The 18,628-nt window shown below is 36.8% G+C and overlaps 1 protein-coding gene across 2 annotated transcripts in view; it reads right to left on the bottom strand.

Moving 5' to 3' along the window:
• Nucleotides 1-18,053, bottom strand: part of LOC148829347 (receptor-type tyrosine-protein phosphatase beta-like) — a 59,210-nt gene extending 41,157 nt beyond the window's left edge. The window contains exons 1-6 of one of the 2 annotated variants that reach the window (XM_088923621.1): nucleotides 17,984-18,053; nucleotides 16,577-16,978; nucleotides 11,972-12,609; nucleotides 8,259-8,529; nucleotides 2,496-2,771; nucleotides 698-955 (exon numbers count right to left, since the gene is read on the bottom strand). In XM_088923621.1, the coding sequence (XP_088779747.1) occupies nucleotides 698-955; nucleotides 2,496-2,771; nucleotides 8,259-8,529; nucleotides 11,972-12,609; nucleotides 16,577-16,978; nucleotides 17,984-18,038 (1,900 nt within the window). In that variant the 5' untranslated portion in view covers nucleotides 18,039-18,053. Of the gene's footprint in view, nucleotides 1-697; nucleotides 956-2,495; nucleotides 2,772-8,258; nucleotides 8,530-8,756; nucleotides 9,479-11,971; nucleotides 12,610-16,576; nucleotides 16,979-17,983 lie in introns of those variants that run through there. The other variant, XM_088923620.1, reaches the window with a different exon arrangement.
• Nucleotides 18,054-18,628: the final 575 nt, after the last annotated feature.

Genomic DNA, 18,628 nt, shown 5'->3' with positions numbered 1-18,628 from the left:
AGGCACAAACGCCCCAACCCATAAAGCAAGGATGCAGAGAAAAGCAGAAGGAAGAAAATGCCGAAAAGCTAGAGCCAGACTTCACAGCTCAGCCACTGAGGAAGGGCGGAGGAGCGGCTGAAAATATCTTGGAAACAATTCCAAAGCCCACGGTGTGTGGAAACTAAAACAAAGAGCTGGACATTAAGTTCATTAGGAGACACGCGTCCCCTGAATCCACCAGGGCCTTGCACCTGCACTCCATTAAACGAAAGCCTAAGCGTCAGGTTAAAAAATTTTCAGAACCCTGCCAGTTTTCCCTGACACAGAATACCAAAGAATTCACAACTCTGCACTATTAAATAGCTTTTCCGTTAGACACTTTCATTTCATATACTGTATCGACAGGAGTAAGAGAATCTTGTCTGTGCCACATGGTAACAATTTGTGAACACAAAACTTATTGTTTTTTTAAAAGCATTTAACAAGTTTCTTTACCAAAAATAGCTAGTTAAGACAGGTTATAATGCTACCTGAACAACCCGTTGTCATTTTCATGATGTGGTGAGTGCATTGATCACAGATGGAATATAAAATACATTTCAACCTAAATTTCAGGTTTACAGTATATAGAAGCTTTCTTTGTAATTCTCAGTATGTGACAAACACTCAAATCTAGTTAGGGTACTTAGGTCACAAGAAATGATTAAAACAGTACCTGTCCTGGTTGCTTTGGAGCTGTAATTTTGTAGTCCTGCAGCCTCTGTAACCACAGTGATGTTGTAGGAGTGCCCTGGGATTAGATTCTGTAGTGAATAGGAGGTAATGCGACTCTCCAGGGTCAGATTTTGAATAAGACTCTTGTGGTCTCTGAGTAGCAGCCTGTACTTAGCCACCTTCCCAGACCCTGGCTGCCAAGACACTGTCAGACTGTCTACGGTTCTGGAGAGCTGTAGGTCACTCACTGCAGAGGGAACTAGACAGAAAATAGATAATAAGCCAACAACTTTAAACACTATGACTCACAAGTCATAATGTGCTGTCAGGGTACCCTTCACACCGTGTTTGAACTTTATTCTAATACCTTTCGGATATCCAGATATTATAACAGCCATTAGGTGATTTTTCAAATCCTAAGGTGTGTTGAAGTAAAATGTATTATCAGAGATTGCAAAATCATCCCATAATTCACAGCTCAAAACCAAAAATTGTATTAACATAAAATTGTTTTTAAATATAAACTGTCACTTTAAATCCTTTATTGTACATGTTTGCTTTTCCCGAACTGAATTGCAAACAATCTTATGTAGTAAACATGACATAAAGGTGTAAAAATGTTTATATCTATGGCTCTATTTAAGTCACCAGTGCAGAGTATTTACAGTATACACAACTGAAAGACATTTTCCACAACAATATAATTATATAAAGGCACATTCTTTGATTTGTTTTAGCTAGATTGAAGTGAGCTAAAAAAAATACCAAACATAAGAAAAAAATAACAACAATGTACTGTAACAGAGGAGGGGTCGATTTTGCTTCTTCATAAGCCATGCAATGTTCTGCCTTCCAGACTGCTATTTCCTTAGCTTACAACATTGTTCTTTTTAGCTTTATCTCTATCTTCTTTATTTCATTGCCATTATGACCTCCCATTTGTTTGCATTTCTTCAACTTTACCAGCAATAGAATAGTCACAGGAAATCATGAAAGACCTTAACCAGCTTATAAGAAGGGAAATCCCTAAACCACTTCTTATTTCAAAGCCAAATTTCAGAACACCTTCTTAGAAGCACTCAACCGTCAACAATATATAAACCTTTTCTTGATAATATGAGTACTCCCCCCAACTGATTTTAAACCTTAAAAAGATCTAGATTTGGAAATCCAGACAAGAGTTAGTGATTTAGAAAGCCAAGTATGGAATTTACTTGTTGAACTGGGGCCATAACCACTACCCAAGCTTCATTTTACAAAGGTACCTCCCACTTGTTATTTTCTTAGTTGCATCAACTTGTTAGAAATCTTCTGTTTGATCAACTGAAACTCAATGAAGGAAAAATGTACAGATATTCTGCCGACTACAAGACAGAAGATTCTTTGAGAATATCTTAGTGACAATTTAAATATCTCATTTGCACCTGGGGAAAGACAGTGGTGAAGTGGTTAGTATTGCTGCCTCACAGAGCTGAGGCTCGTGAGTTCAGTTCTGGACCTGGCATGTGATCTGCGTGGAGTTTGTAGTGTATGTTCTTCCTGTGTCCACTTGGGTTTCCTCCAGGTGCTCTTTTTTCCTCCCTCAGTCTTAAACACTAATTGGCTTCTGGGAAAATGGGCCATGAGGTGTGAGTGTGCTTGTCTGTGTTTTGTGTTTGTGTCTGCCCTGTGATGGACTGGTGTCCCATCCAGGGTGTACCCTGCCCTGTGCCTGTTGCTTGCCAGGATAGGCTCTGGCTCTGAACTGGCGACCCTGAATTGGACGAAGCAGGTCGAATGAGGATGGATGGAAGTTCTACCTGTAGAAGCAGTGGTGAGCACTGGACTTGAGGTCTTGTTTCCTGCTAACGCCACAAGGCTCACATGGTACAGGCTGCCCGGAGCCAGGTCGGAAAAGCTGGTCTGCGTGGCGCCTCCGCCCGCGATACGAACACTCTGGGTGTCTCCCGTGTCTCTATCTCGTACAGTGACTTCATACCAATCCACCCTGCCAGGAGACGGAGGCCATGACACCTGCAGTCCCGTATTGCTGCTCTTCTCCTGGTGGAATATCAGCCTTGCAGGCTCTTGAGGGTCTAGAAAGGAGAAAAAAATATTATGACCATCAATTAAATATATACTGTATATACACATCAGAGCAAAAAATGAAATACAGCGAAGTAACCTCCAAATAGGATGGAGCATTTTTTCATAACACGCTAGCCGACAAAAGGCTAAAACAACATACGGTTGATATATTTTGATTAGATCAAATTTCTGTGTGTCTGCCCAGACACCCAATTTCCATCTGTTTTTCCTGGTGTCACAGCAGGTGTTTGTGCAGCGCTGGCTATACTTTATTATGACTACTGCCGCTTGATCACCGAGATGTACAGTAACTTGCTTAGTTTTGGACAGCTAGTCGTTTAGTGGTAGAACACTTTTAACTTAAAAACTGGCAGCATTGAAATACGCTGGGCGACGCTAACTGATCAGTGTTTCCCAATATGTTTAGTCCCAAGTATGTTGCTGATTCATCACTCCTTGTCAAGGGTTGGAGGAATCGTGTAACCCTGCTGCTGTCATATCAGCAGCATCCAACATGGTCATTCAGCTAATTCACTTTCAGACTTGCTTGAACTATTTTCCCACCAGTCCTTCAAAAAAGGAAAACGCTTATTTCAGCTGAACAACCCTGCTAATTGAGGAACAGAGATTCCCAGAGTGATTACAAAACGTATGTTATCAAGAAAACAAATCACAAAAGGAAGAATGGTGAAAGGTAAAAGCAGTGTTTACTTGACTAAAAATCTTATGTAATTATTACAATACCCAACAGAAAACATTATCATTGCCTGGGCTGAGTTGCAGTTGACTTATTTCATCAGCATTATCACTTCAAGCTGAAGGCCTCTGCAAAGTTCCTCTGCTCTTCACACTCATATCTCTCCTAGAAACGTTTTATTTTAATCTGCCCACCTCCTAGGAGTCCCCTCTTGTCTTGTGGTTCCAGTTAAGAATATCTTAACCAATGATTAAGTCTTACTGCATGTATTCCACTGTCATGTGAGTTTCTTCACACTTCCAATAAAGTAATAAGAAACTCCTTTGCTCTCTTATCGATTTGTGTTATTTTCTGCACTGTCTTTTCTTTCCAACCACTCATCTTTCCATGCTGTTTTGTAGCTTCTGTATCACCCTTGCTTTCAGAGCTCAGGCAAACCATTTAGTGTTTCTGCATCCATTTTGTACACATCTCTATATGAACAACAGGCAACAGACACTGGCCAGACTCCTGAGACATAATACCATCTTTCCCTTCAGGATTGTATTTATTATTCCTAAAGCACTCCATCCCAATCTGCTGCTCTATTCTGAATGTCTCACACACTATAAACAGCTCCTCTCAATAGATGCTACCATAACCTTTTCTGCCATTTATACCAGTATTAGCACATTGTAAAATAATCTATAAGGTTATAAAATACATCAAATTCTATATTTATGGATAGGGGCAACTTTGTTCTTGAACACAAATGGAACAAAAGCTGATCACTGTGATTCCAAATCAAGTGGAAGCAGAATATTGTATGCTTTCATGTATAAGATGATTAGGTCGATCTATTATAACTGATTGCTTATTTAAAACACTGCACTACTAATGTTATATGTAAGCAGTTGACTTCTTTCCTTTCTATTATTATTTCTACATATTCTTTATCTCTCTTATTAAAACCATAGGCTGCAGTACGGCCTTTTGGTTACGTTTTTGTTCTCTTTAGGTATGGGTTACCATTTTGAGTGGTGATGGGAGTGAGAGGGTAGGGTGAAGTTGAAGCTGTTTTGTTCTGTTTTCTGATTGCTGATTTGCGAATGTGTAGTGTTCATAAAAAACAAATATAAGAAAACAGCTGTAAATTGGGAATACAGTATATAGGTATCTAAAAACTGGTCAAAAAGATACAAAAAAGCAAGAGGAAAAAAAAGTAGAAAAGGAACAGTGAACAGCCGAACTGTTACGGCAATTTCTATACACTAATTTACCCTATGTTAAAATAACCTATTCCTTTTTCCTTTCTATTCTGTCTTTTTTATAAAAGATCTCAAATGCGATAGAATTGTTTAGCATAAAATACAGGCTTTCTCAGGGAGCTGAGACATTTGAGTGTGTGCTGAGTAAGTAGGAGCCACGCAGGAAACAGCCCAAGAAAGCAAGACCTTTAGATACCGAGGAGCAGCTGAGCCAGCTCCACTGGTTCGTGCCGGAGAACCCTGAGTCTTTCTTTATGGCTTCCTCCTAAGGCGCCCTACTGTAAAAGACCTCGCTGCTCAAAAGTTCATCAGCTTCCGACAAAAAAAAACCCCCGCAGCACATGAAAAAGTAAATGACAGCTCAGTTTTCAACACAATGGCACTGAATACAATTCAAAGCTCCCAATGAGAAGAAACGTACGCCACACAATAAGCCGCAAGAGTTTCCCTCAAACAAAAGTTCACGCGACTTCAGAAATAAGTCTCACGCTAGACATAAAAAGGAACTTGGTTTCAAAATGCAGAACTCTCCTGATGTAGAGTCTGTAATTTCTTAAGTCCTGTTGCAGTTTTCTTTATGCAATTAATAAGGAATGACAGCCCATCATAAACAGTTTCGCACTGCAGTCAGGTGGATTCAATTTTTAGTCAGCAGGGGGCAGACTGTGGAATTCAACCTTGCACCCACTCTTTCTGGGTACTCACCCCAATTTCTCTTTTCAACCAAGAGATAGAAACCTAAGTGCCTGTGAAATCTAGCTGGGCACTACCTAATATCCCTTAAGGCAGCGTGTCTGTCCAGCTTTGTGTTTTTTACGTAATATTGATGGAACAGTGAGAATTAATACTACCAGAGACACTGATTCACCCATGTGTATTTATTTCTGCTAAATCATCCATTTCTTTATTTAAAATGAATACAAATGATCTAGAACATGTGCTGCTTTAATATATGGAAATGTTTTGTTTGAACTATTAAGTTATGGGTGAATGTTCTCTATGAGATAACCACTACTGACCTTCTTTTTATTTTGGTGCCTATTCCTTTTGTTGTTGAATTAAAAAAAGTTCAGATTGTTTTATCATCTTTGCTTTCACAGTTTTGGAAGGTTACTGCAAAGCTATGTGGTATTGTAACCAAGGTAAAGCATATTTCATAGTAGCATCACCTATCGTGTATTAATCCAGCCAATACATTTAACTTCAAAGAGGGCGTGTTTCATTGGAGTACTGTAAGTACCAATGTTTTGGTTGCGTGCTTCGAAGGTAAAGTTCAGAAGTGCATATTTTATCTAATCTATCTGCTCCACAAAACAAAACATTTAGTCCTGCTGCATCCGTTCGTACAAAGGAACAATGAGACTGGGAAATGGCTGGGTAGAGGGAGTTCTGTCTGGAAACAAACACTTAAGATTAGATGCTAGCATTGTTATACACTTCTCCTCTGGACTGCATCCAGCATCTATCAGACTGTGAAAGGCATATTTCTAACTGCTCTATCAATAACTGCATTACCACTCTATTTCAAAATGGCAATGACTGAAATATAGTTTTACAGTGGTTTTGAAAGCGCTGAAGGCAGTTTGTCACACTGAGTGGTCTTTACACCAGCTCACTTTTTTATAAGACAGCTTCAAATAAAGATTAAACAACAGAACAGAAGACGATATGGGAAGAGAATGTAAAAAAAACCAAGAAGGATAAATGAAAATGGCATATTTTCATGGTATTTTAAAACTTTTTGAACTGCACTTTTTAAAAGTATTCTGCCATGATAAAAACAATACAGAATAGTGTTCCAAAGCATTCTGCATTAACTACAGTACTATATTTTGGAATGGTATTATTAAGCAACAGTTAAAACTAGTCCTGGCAGATACTTGTTCTCTTAAAATACTTCAACACTTCAACAAAGCAGTGAACATCACTGACATAATTTCTGTAGTTATCACTGGTCCAAACCATGTCTAGACATGAGCTGGCTCATGAACTTTGTTCATTCCTATAGATTTAGTACAGGTGTCAAAGCACAAAATGGCTTCTTCCCTTCTTTATGCGTTATACTAGCAAACAAGATAAAGCAGATTTACACAAATTTCCCCTGAGAGGCTAACTGCAAACATGTCAAACAAAGTGATCCACTTTTCAAAGAGCCAAATCACACCTGAGACACAAAATCATCAAGACATCTTCACACACAACTGATGCACTTTGCTGTGTGCCAAGGAACACAAAAAAGACTGGTTTTCACTAAATTCTGGCACCTACAAAGGCAAAAGAGAGCTACTGTATGTCTCAATTTTATGTAAAAGAGTGATGATCTTCTGATTACCTCAGTATTTTCTCTCAAAACAGTACTGTACATTCACTATAATCTGCTATATGACCATGTTTGGTTGTGACTTGTAGGAACACTAGAGCACATACAGTACATGACCTCTTTTATTGCAGACATGTCTAAAGGCACACACAAATGTATCGCCAAAGTTCATGCTAACAACTAAAGTTTTAGTTTTAGGCCACTGAAGACAAAAAATCAACATAACTGCTCAAAGAAACTGGGATACACACACATTTACAGTAGCTAAACTGCAAATCTATGTCAAGGAGCGCTCCTTATATATATATTATAAAGAATATCAGAAAACAATGCAATACTGCAGGGAATCAAGAATACATCTAATCAAATCCGTAGTATATACAGTACAGCATAAAGTGTAGCTTATAAAAGTACATAATATGCGTACAAAGCCATAGTATAGTATATGAAACAGGATTACACAAAATCGTTAACTTCTCAGGTAACAGTAATCATCACAGTTACAGTATGACTATTGTACCTTATACCCTTCAAGTTTATTCTAATAAACAAAATGTTTTTTAAAAAAATCAATATCCGGAGTAGAAAGCAGTTTAAAAGTATAAATACAATAACTAATATTAATTAGTAGCACTAGTCAAATACCCTTAATAACCTAAAAAAGAATACAAATTCAATTTGAAATCTATGATCTGAAATGACACAATGCATCGCGGCTTTGAAATCATTATTAACGTTGCAACAACCCCCAAAGGAAAAGACCGGGCTTATAACGATTTCAGTTCTTTTTACAGAATACTGTAGTTTCTTTAATTTATACTCCAATAAAAATGCGATGACCATACCATACTTTATATTGTAATAAGGCAAAACCTTCACGAACTGTTAGAAAAGATGGCAAATAGTTTGCCAATTGTTTAATAAAGATTCAGATGTTTTAATTTTGTTTTAAAAATGTTACGGTTTCTTTTTATTATAATAAGGGGAAACATCCAACTGCTGTACCAACAAACAAGTTAAAAATTCGTTGTACTTGTATGCTGTACATACTGTACAAACTTACATTTTTTAAAATTAAAAACATTAACCGTTGACAGCTGGAAATAAAATAACGCTGGTATTGTTAATGAAAAGTAAAAAGCAAACGTAACCAAGGAACAAATAGTGTCCCCAACACGTTAGCACAATTCTGGTAAAATTTTAGCTCAGGTAGATAATTATATTCACTTACTGGTTTGAACTGATATGTTGGTCCGCTCTGTGACTGACTGAACTCCCAGGTGGTACAAAGTACCAGGTTTCAATCCCCTAACCTCGCATTCGTAGCTGAAATCGTATCCCACGTCTCGAATGCAGTCCGAGATTTTTGAATTGTTGTGTGCATAAACAACACTGAAATTGCACGATTCGGCAGAGGATATCCATTTGAGCAAAACAGAGTCGTTGAAAACAGTGGTGTCAGTTAGGTTTACAGTACAGCGCACAGCTTCTGTAGTCCAGTACTGGAACACAAAATAAAAAAGAAGTTGTTAAACAAACGGAAAAACAGCCATATAATTATTAAATTAAGAACTTTCTATGGAATTTAGATTATATATTATTCAATAAATTAGTCCTTATTTCAATTCAACCTACCCGTTTTTTTTACTATAAAGATTCGTTCAATTATAAAATATTGTAAAAAGCAAAGAGCAGGCTAATCAGACAGGTACAATCATATTTTCCTCACCTGGAGAAAAGTCGATGCTACAAAAAGCAGGCCTATTAGAAAACCAGCTTCACATCTCAGCATTGCGATTTCAGTAGTTTTAAAGTATCCTTTACCAGTTCAATAAATAATGATTTTATACCTCGAAACAGCATCTACACTATAGAATTAATAACTTAACTGTTAAAATATCTCTCCATAAAAAATAGATATAAAGACATGTAATTGAAATTAGTGCAAACTTTTCCCAGCTACGATGAATCCAGTTTCTGATTTTAGACTAATAAAACAAGACACGACGGTTCTTCAGAAACGTGTTGGTATCTATAATTGCGGCATTTAACGAGCATGCTGGTGGGCATTTGATAAGTAAATACAGCTCGCAGCCTCCTGCGATTCCCACGCTGCCATTGTGATACTGTACTCTCTACAGTCTCTTTCATTCACTTCCTCAATCAAGAGTGAATTTCCTCGGCTCTTTCCAAATTATTAATCCAGACCTGGGATCGCCAATTGCGCACCAAGACAACGCCTTCGAATGATAAATTCAGTTTCCATACTCGGAAAAAAAAATAGTAATTTTTCTTGAGATCAAGCCGTTTTTTTTTCCTCCTTCAAAAGTTATTAGAGTTCAGTTCTGTTGTCTAATCTAATTTTGGCATCCAGGTCTTGCCCACAGAGCCCCTCGTTAATTTCTCGTAACGTCTTAATTAAAAAGAACAGCTTTAGACTTTCACTTCTCTAGAAGTCCAGTACCTGCAGCCATTCTTCAGCTGCTATTCCAACGCTCTCTCGTGTCCCACCCTTCTTTCCTTCCTGTCTCTCACTTTCTCTGGAGACCAATTTCTTTGTCTTCTTTAAGTCATTTTGTGCACTACGAGATACCTCCCGTATTTTCTGTACATGTCTTTTAAGGCATTTCAAATGGTTCCTTTTCCAATCAAAAATGCCAAAATGCGGACGATTCGGATTCAAAATATGATGTTTTTCTTAAGCAACGGCTCAATCTTCTAATCATTATTTTTAGTTTAAACATTATTCAAAACTTTAGCCTATACTCAGTATAGCAAGAATTATAATGAAGATTTTAAATTAATATTTAATTAAGTTAAATTAATAGTAGCTTAAAATATGCAACAATTCTTTATCGAGCAATAGATATTTAATCAGCAATAGAAACTGCAATGTACTGTATACTGCATAGGTTATCAACAAAGCAGATGTAAAGGTTATTGAACAAGTTGTTTTATTAGCTGTTGTGGTACTCCTGATAATGGGGTATTAATTCTATCACAGAACCCTTGATATCTACACTTTATTTCAATTCGTACCTTAAGCCTGAAACTTTTAAGTGAATAAATGCAAAAATATACTAAAAACAACCATTTCAACAGTGCTGAATAAATAAACATGATTATTGCTTTTTGCACCAAAATATTATATACAGTACAGTAAGTCACCAGCTGTTTCCCAAAATATGCTATTTATCATTAAAATATATTACTTTAATCTTGTTTCTGTTTCTTAAAAAACCTGCAATGCTCACACCTGTACTGAACTTGCATTGCACATACCTGGTGTAGAGAATGCAGTCAAATGTTTTACACAGAGTGTATTTTAAATAGAAGTACACCACTACAAGGGAAAAACCCTAAGTTTCTCAACTACAGCTTTACACTTCCTAAGTTTGGCGTTGAATTGAAACAATAATTTGATTAGGTCAGACTGTTCTAACCGAACAAAAAACACAAAACTTTCAGCTCCTCACATCTACTGCTTAAACAATACTGTATGTGTAGACAAAGAGACAAATATAAGCTAAACTTTCTTTAATTTAATATTTTTAGGTGTGTGGGTTAACTTAACTTGCATTAAATGCAAACAAGACTACAGACTCTGTACTTTGGGTATTGTTTGAACTCTTCATTTTTAAAACATATTTCTTCAAAGGCGTAATCTATAAAAGGAGAACAGAACGGAAGGGAGCCTAGGAGAGGCCGGATGTGCTTAAATAAGAGCCTCTGCTGCTGCTCCCAGATACTTTTTCCAACATTTCCTGACATTTAAAAAAAAACTGGACTTGGCTTTTATCAAAAGGAAAACAAAACGTACGGAGACAAAAAGTGTTTAACTCACGCAGATCATGACTATTACAGATACAACGGTGTGGCTCAACAAAAAAAAAGTAATTACCTTGCCAAAAAATATTATAAAAAGTATCATGACTTGAGGTACAATTATAATACTGACAGGAGCTGGAGAAAGCACATCCCAGGGAAACACTCTTATCTTTCATGAAATTAAATGCTCATCTACAGATGCAGTTGATATGAAGAAGGTTTTTTTTTTGTTTTGAAAAGTAATAATCAGAATCGCTCTCCTAAAAAATGAACTTACTAATCACATCAATGCTGACAACATTTATATTATAGAGCAGAAGTCGTAGCCAATGACTGAAACAGTGTGCAGAAAAAGGGGCAAGTCCAAATACCTCTCTGTAGCTTTCCAACAAATCAAAACCTGTTACAGAACTTTGAGAGGATTTTAACTGCTCTACTTTGTAGACAGATCAACTTAATTTAAAAGTATATGAACTGAATACACTATTGTGATACCGTAATGATGCTATCAGGGTGTTAAGATCAATAGTCTGATGTTGAAATATCACATGATCATGCAGAATAGCATATTCATAGCATGAGCATCACCTGTTTCAACTGGCTACAGAAATATTCCAGGATCTTTCTCACATTCAGTCTTCATGCTACACTGTGGTATGAAATATATAATAGTATACAGTAGTTTCCTTTTTAAATAAGTAAATATAAATCTATTAGCAGTCTACAACACATTATCAATAACCAATAATCAATGTATTCACTACTTAGGTTTTAAATATTTTAATACAAAATAAAATAAAAACACTTATAGTACGAGGATGCAAAATTATGTTTTCTGATTTTCTGTATTTACTGTATATCTGTTGTCTGTATATACGTTTGCCATAACTAGTTGAGGAAACATACAGTAAGAATTAATAGCTATGCTTGGAATTTTATTCTTGCATAACTTTGGCATACACACATAAGAGAGAGAATAATAAAAGTTATGCCATGAGCACTGATAATCAATTCTTAAGGATCTGTTCTTTGATTGTGTGGATGATACTAGTAATTAGTGTTCTCTGCTATCTAATAAGTCACCCCATCCACCATCAAATCTCAGTCCGTACCCACCTGTTCAGTTGTGACAGTGGTGGAGTCAGTTGCTGGCCCAGTAGGTTGTGTTGTAACAAAGGAAGTTGTAGTATGGATAGGTTCAGTTTCAGGACTCGTTGTAACAAATCTTTCAGAGACCACATATGTAACAGTTTGTGTCTCAGTAGAAATCAGATTATTAGGGGGAACAAAAGTCAAACCTGTGGTCAAAATACTGTTTTCAGTTAGATCTGTGCTGGTGACCGTTAATGTGGTAGAACTTTGCAATCCTGTACTAGCGGTTGCAGTGAGTGTTATAGCTTTATCTGTATGTAATATATCTGTACTGGGAGCAGTGCTAGGCTCTGTAACTGTAGCAGTAATATCAGCTTTCCTTTGGTTTGTAGTTGTGCTCATAATAGTTGCTGCAGTGGTGCTATGTACAGGTATTTGGGAATTTGTACTCGTAGTTGTAGTAGCTGTACTAGTACTTGTACTAGCTGTACTAGTACTTGTACTAGTTGTACTAGTGCTTGTTGTTCTAGTTGTGCTAGTACTTGTACTAGTTGTACTAGTGCTTGTTGTAATAGTTGTACTAGTACTTGTACTAGTTGTACTAGTACTTGTTGTACCAACAGGTGTAGACACAATTGGTGTAGTTCTTTCTGCAGCAAGACCTGAAAAAGATAAAAACACTTGTTAAATTGTGTTCTGTTTTTAAGCTTGACACGGAAAAGTAAAATACAGTAACTAATTTAATCCAACACCGGCATACTGTATCAATTTAGACAAACCTTCCACTAATACAAAACGCTCAAAGGGTCCATGATTTCATCTTGCTACACAATTGGAGCCGAACTGTTAATTATTAGTTTTAACATAATGTAGACCACACGTAACGCATAAAACACATTTTGTGCTGTGTTGCCTTCCACATTAAATTTCTGCGGAGAGACCTAAGAGACCAAAGACTGCTGATCTGCTAGAACCAATCCTAGGGTCTTTTTGTTTACACTTCACCTGAGACCAGCTACTTAGCTGGGCTTTTAATTGTAACTTTGTATTTTTATTTACAAAGCACACACTTGGAATTATGATAACATTTCATAGGTAACCTCCCCTCTGCTATATCCAATTTAAAATGTCAGGTCAGAGGAGGAATTAGGTGATAGGAGACTGAAGTAAGTGACTGAGATTTCAGCTAAAACAAACATCAGAAGACACTGGGATCCCCAGAGCCAAGACAGACACGTTCTGCTGCTCTACTACAGATACTGTACCTGCAAGCATACTGTATGAGCAGAAATATTCAAACTTAAGGAGACTGGAAAGGGTATCAGATCTCCATCACTCTTTACAACCAAGTTCATTACAAGGGCTCACTAATAAGCTGCAATTGGTCCCACCAATGTTGATAACGGTACATCTCATATCTAACCTTATTCCAAATTGTATTTTTTAATTCATTGTTTTGCATTGCTCTTCATAGAAGTTTTTTTATAAACTAAATATACAGTAAGCTTCCCAAGCTTCTCTCCCTGTTTGTGTGTCTGTGTCTCATGGAGAGCAAGCTGGGGTATGTGAAAAGACAAATTCCTAATGCAAAAATTGTATATGTCTAATAAAGTGATCTCTCTCTCTCTCTTAATATTATGAGGGAAACATACCTGTAGTAGATGAAGCCACCCCTCTTACATAATACATATCTGAACTGAAACATTATCATGAAACCAATTACCAGAGCCTGCGCCAGTTTGATTCCTTTGGAAGCTTTTTATTTTCTTTTGAATACTTATGCAGTTTCTCACAAATAAAATCCTTTAAATGCATTCATATCTGGCATTTCATATCTAGAAATGCAATCTAGAAACACAGCCTAGAAGAGTGCTTTTTGCACTCTTTTACTCAGCCAGATATTCTGATGAAAAATAAGTCAATATGAATATCTGAAAGTACTTTTAATACAGTGGTTCAAAACTGCCAATAGTTATTGCTGTCCTTAGCAGACACTTGAGTTTATCTGATAGTTTCTGGCTTGTTCTTGCACAGATAAAGACCAAAGCAGACTCACATGTGTTTGGAGTTTGTTTTTAGCTGTGTTCTACCACCCTTAACCTGGGTGAAACAGTAGCTTTCTCTTCTTCAGGAAGATGCTGATTTTTAGATATCTCTCCTGGATTCCATGTGTATTGGTGGTGAGGGTGTTGTAAAGTACTGTTACACAAGTAGCTTTTCTTCTGTATAACAAATACTGTACTACCATCAAGATTTATATACCGTTAGTGGAGTTTAGGCAAAGTACAAAAAAGCCACAGGATATGTCAAAAGGCTATGGAGGCAGAATATGAATAAAGCTGAGATGAAAATCCATTTTCCAGTATTATGTTGAGGAAAATGTACAGATTTCTACAACTCTTTGTCAATTATGCAGAATATAGTCAGCTGTTGAAAAATCCCCAAATGTTTCATTGTGTTATCAGCATATGAGTCAAAGTGAAAACCATGATGGTGAATAATATCTGCAAAAGGAACAGTGGTTCAAATACTTAGTCCCATATAAGGACTCATAATTAATTTTAACCCCAGGAATAGTTTGAACTCCATAAAGAAAACAGAAAAAATAGACAAAAAATGCCATTCACCCCACACAATTTCTCCAAAGTGAAAAAAACCTACATATTGAGAGAAAGCTGTAAATAACAAGAGTGCTGGAGCAGATGGTTCTCCATTTTAACCAGCAATTCTTCAGTACTGTAATGGGGTCTAACCAATACAGAGGACAGCCAGTTCAAAACAACCTATTACAAATACTACAAATATTCAGTAGCATCTCTCTCATCATGCTGACACCAAGAAATTTAGAACAAAAAGTACCTGCCACAAAATATACAGGTAATAAAAAGCAAATTTCTTGTAAAAAAAGGTGACCTGATGCCCTTGTAAATCCAAGACAGAAAAATCCAGAAAAGATCAAATCAAACTATTTTAAATCCAGAGTACGCACATCGCTACAGCTACTGAATAATTGGTTGTTATGGTGAGCTGTTATTTAATCTGGCTTTATTACATAAAATGTTTATATTGCACTGAAAAGAGCAATCTATCGCAAAAGATAAAAATACTGTATATCAAGGCCCAGAACTATTATCCAAAGGCAAATTCTTCTCACAAGTTAGCTAGAACTGTGGTTTAACACAGCCTTTACACCTATGTCAGTTGAAAAAAAGTGGGGGTATACCTCAGATGGTTTTACAGCATTGTTATACAGCAGGTGATGAAGAGAAATCAAACTGGACCGAATTAATAAAGAATGTTTATAATAAGAGAATAATTGTAATAAGAGAATGTTTTGTCAACAACAGTCCAATAAAACTTTAAAAACCAAAACCTTTTCAGGATGAAGCAAATATGAGGATATGTTTGACAAACACTAAATTGTAGTTGCGTGATTTAAAAACAGAATCTCTGTTTTGCATTTTTTAGACATAACAGTCCCACTGAGGTTTTACAAACAATTAAATCCAAACTATTTACTGTATGTTGTAGAGAATGTGTGCAAACAGAATTCTGTAGGATCTAACCAAGGGATTTTTCTGACAGGCATAACCCACAAAACAATAAACCTGATGGATGTTTCAGAACCTGCTGCTCTTTAAAATGAAATAAAAAAGTAAAGCAATGGCATCATATTGTACAGAATGTACAAAATACAACTAGGTGTTTGTTTTAATTTCTCAATAAAGATGTCTGAGCCAGTAGTGTCTCTCCTGGGGAAAGAATTAAGTTAGTATCACCAGCTTGAGTTCCTCTGAGATCAACACTCAAATGCCAAACTAAAAATGAGATTAAAACTGAGATGACTCTACACTAGGTTCTATACTTCATCTGAAAATGGGTACAACTAGGGAATGGTTAACCTTTTTTCTACCATTACAAGGTATACTGTATGACTAAAAGGTGTATTTGGCAATTCAAAGTGAATAAGGCACATCGGGTATCTCAATCTAATTGTTCCGAGAGGAGCTTAGATGCGAAGAGGTCAAAATAAGACGGTCACCTCTCATAGAGGTCTGATTAGTGATTAGAACAGTAGAATGCAGGACTTTGCATTACTTATCACAGACAGGGTGGATGAACTTGTCAGCCATGGTCTCAGTACTGCCAAATTTGCCAGGAAGAGGAGAGATTGCTTACGAAATTCCTGTGCCTGTGTTTGGGTCGGTCAAATCCCTAAGCACAATGTGCAGGGAAATGGGTATCAAAAGTAATATCCTTTACTTTCATTTAGACCAACTTAAAAAAAAGCCAAGCCACTGAAAGATTTTAGAATATTCACTATCACACGGTACTTGCCGTAATCACTATTCTCTTTCCCCTTCTTGCCGAAAATGAAACAAATTATTTCCACAGATGTTCAGGCGCATCCCGCTGATGTAAGGCGGGGAACCACAGTACTTCTCTCATTTTGGCAAGTGTTCAGAACGCGTAGTTTTTCGTGCCTGGTAGGTCACAAGCGCGACATTTATATTGCACCAAAAGCAATCGCCTTCAACGATGTTGCGTGTTTAACCTTAAGATTTAAATGTTTACTTCGCCGCCCACTCTCACCGCCGCTGCCAGTGCATAAGAAATGAAACCTCTCACCTTTCTTTGCACATAGACTTCCCGTGATTATTTTCCTTCCAGATTCGACCTCGTACTTAGTCCAGTTAGAATACCTCTGTTCTCCCCTGAGGACCACTCGCAGGCCCTGTTTCTTGAGGAACAGCGGACGGTCGACGACCCCGAAAGTCCCATTGTCGTCGTAGCACTTCCAGCCAGGTGCGCTGGAACATCTGCCAATGGCGGCTAAGCGTGCGTGACGAGGAAGATCGCTACTCAAGTTGAACCACAAGCACAAGGAGGACTGAAGGTGGAGAAGTTTCAAGTCGTTTGTCCACGTCCACTGCTGATAGGGACTGGTCACGTTGCACTGGACAAGGACTACAGCCTTGTCAAGTGTCGAGAGACATAGCCTTTTTGATGTGTGGGCAATTAGGAACTCCTCTACAAATAAAAAACGTAATTACTAAGAGTAATAATAATTCTATTAATAATTCACGAATTATATAAGGTTGCACAATAATAGCAGAAGAATTTGCACAACCCCCTTTCATTCAGAACTATAAATTACTAACATTTTACATTAACATTTTAATATAATAAATTATTATGATTGATCTGCGTAACTGCATTAATAAGATAATATTTACGTTAGGTTAAAAATGTACTACTTAAAAGTTACATTGTTTAACTTAATGGGAAGTTTTACTATTACGATGGTAAAAAAAAATCAAGGTACTGTATCTATACTATGTACTGTACATTCTGTACTGTATAAAAGTGTTCAGCAATTTCAGCATACTACACATCATCAAAAATCATTTCACAAGCATAAACCACTTTAGTTCGTATGTCTCACCTTAAAGTTCGGTGTTATTTTGTTTCAGTATACAGTATCTTTCCAAAGCAGTTAGTAGGATTATTCGTGTAAAAACAATGCAGGTTTATACATTATACACATTTATAGCTGTAAAACAGTAACTAATTCCCATCTTAAGGAAAATTATAAAGAAAAAACAAACCCAAGTATAAGAATAATAAAGCATCTGCGTTTCAGAAAACATATAGACCACTAATAACAACCGTTGGATCTATTCTGAAATAATGATGTTATCATGATACCAAGACAATGTTACAGTAAGTGTACGTTGTTAGCATAACATACTACACCATGTAAACAAAGATGCATAAATTTAAAATCGATTTATGGAAATCAGCAGATACCCAGCAGCGTAATTAGACATTTTAATGTTTGTTTTAATAAGAAATAACATAAACATAATCAAGTATGTTGGCCCAATTTCATTGCCATTGTGTAAAGATGAAAACCAGGATAGGTTTCCGTTAGGATTTGGCAAACTCTAATCAACCATCAAAGCACGTTTTCGAAACCGGCTCCAGGTTGAAAACTACAGGATTAGAAAGGACACAGCAAAGCGCATTACTTACCTGTCCTAGTAAAAATCAGGCAAAATAATATCGCAGTCAAAAACAAGGTATCCATTTTACTTGTACTACAGTTTCACGCTTCCACTAAATTACGATGAGCAAAGTTAAGGCTTGAAGAGGAAATGCGCCTTCAGGGGAAAAAGTCAATGACGAGCACTTCCTTCTATTCAATTGTTTTAGGAGTTTCATAGTATAATGCCATTTAGTGGGACTCATCAAAATGGAAGTACTATCTTTTCGGAAATAGAAAAGTACATTGCAGCTGCAATACTGTGTCTCTTAACACCAGTAACTACCACATTTGTGGTGTGCAGGGCGTTAAAGTTAGCAATGGCAATTTACTTTAATGACATGTTTACCCCACCATCGTGATAGCAGGCAGGTAATTTAGAATCTGCTGAGTTACTCTGATCCTGTGAGCGTTACGATATACCACTTAAACCGCAGTGATGGTGCAGCAAGCACAGCAATATCCAAACTAAGTGTACTTTTAGTTTATGTCTGTTATGCATAAAAGTCCAGAAAAGTTTGCATCCGTAGCAGTTTATACATAAATTAATTTGTACCCGATCCAATGTAATTTTACACTGTACATACAGTAATAACGATATTAAAAGGCAGTAAGGAAACTGGAGAGTGTCTTCA

Source organism: Atractosteus spatula, chromosome 8 (genome assembly GCF_055471065.1).
Source record: "Atractosteus spatula isolate fAtrSpa1 chromosome 8, fAtrSpa1.hap1, whole genome shotgun sequence".
NCBI classification, from domain to species: Eukaryota; Metazoa; Chordata; class Actinopteri; order Semionotiformes; family Lepisosteidae; genus Atractosteus; species Atractosteus spatula.
Note: the sequence above shows the minus strand (reverse complement) of the source record. Positions and strands in the feature narration are given on the sequence as shown.